Raw genomic sequence first — 1,047 nt, forward strand, 5'->3', positions numbered from 1 at the left:
TCCTGGAACTCACTCTGTAGACCAGGCTGGCCTCGAACTCAGAAATCTGCCTGCCTCTGCCTCCCGAGTGCTGGGATTAAAGGCGTGTGCCACCAGTTAACATTTCTAATTCGGTGTTTACTAATCCTTGATTTGTTTTTCTCCCCTGTCCTAGATTGATGAACAGATTGAAAGCATGTTTAATTCGAAGAAGAGAGTAAAGGACATGGCTGCACCGGGCACATCCAGTGTGCCTGCGCCCACTGCAGGCAATGCTGAGAAGCTAGAAATCGCCAAGAGATTGGCTCTCAGAATCAACGCTCAGAAGAACCTAGGCATCGAGTCTCAGGTATTAAGTAATTTGTTCCAAGCCATTGCTATTGTTGCCATGAAGATCCAGAAATGGAAAAGGTCTTTTTCCTTTTTAAAAAGCAGGGTTTCTTCCAGCCTAGGCTGGCCTTGCATTCTCTGTGTAGCCACAGGTGACTGAACTGTTCATCCTCCTGTTTCCACTTCCCTACAGGCCAAGTTTACAAGTGTGCTGTCTGAAAGTGTGCTTCAGACACTACTTCCCATGTAGATCCTTCCCAGGAGGTAAATTGAGCACCATGAAAAAGTTTGGTTAGAGATTGAGTATTCAAGACTGTCTTATGCTCAATACAGGATTCTGTGATACTTTCCTTCAGAAGATCTCTCTGTGTGCCTCTTTTATAAAACCAACTAGTCATGTTAGTCATGCGTGGCTTCCATAGTGCAGTGAGCATCCCAGATCCACAGTGCCATGCATGGTTTACGTGGAGCAGACGAGAATACTCGAGAATCTGAAACCTTTTCCTTTGGTGACCTGATGTTGAACATGTGTCTTTCAAGCCCCGGTGCTAGGATTACGGCGTGGCCCACCACTGTACTTCATGCTCTGGATTTTCTGTGATTAGCTACATATATTCAAATGATAACGTCTGTGCAAATATTCTTTTTTGTTTGTTTTTGTTTTTTGAGACAGGGTTTCTCTGTATAGCCCTGGCTGTCCTGGAACTCACTTTGTAGACCAGGCTGGCCTCGAACTCA

At 45.2% G+C, this 1,047-nt stretch overlaps 1 protein-coding gene across 1 annotated transcript in view; it reads left to right on the forward strand.

Moving 5' to 3' along the window:
- Ddx46 (DEAD-box helicase 46) overlaps positions 1-1,047 on the forward strand; it is a 41,383-nt gene that overhangs the window by 35,840 nt on the left and 4,496 nt on the right. The window contains exon 19 of the mRNA XM_021215574.2: positions 155-328. Coding sequence (XP_021071233.1) covers positions 155-328 — 174 coding nt within the window. The remainder of the gene's footprint in view (positions 1-154; positions 329-1,047) is intronic.

Source organism: Mus pahari, chromosome 16 (genome assembly GCF_900095145.1).
Source record: "Mus pahari chromosome 16, PAHARI_EIJ_v1.1, whole genome shotgun sequence".
NCBI lineage: Eukaryota > Metazoa > Chordata > Mammalia > Rodentia > Muridae > Mus > Mus pahari.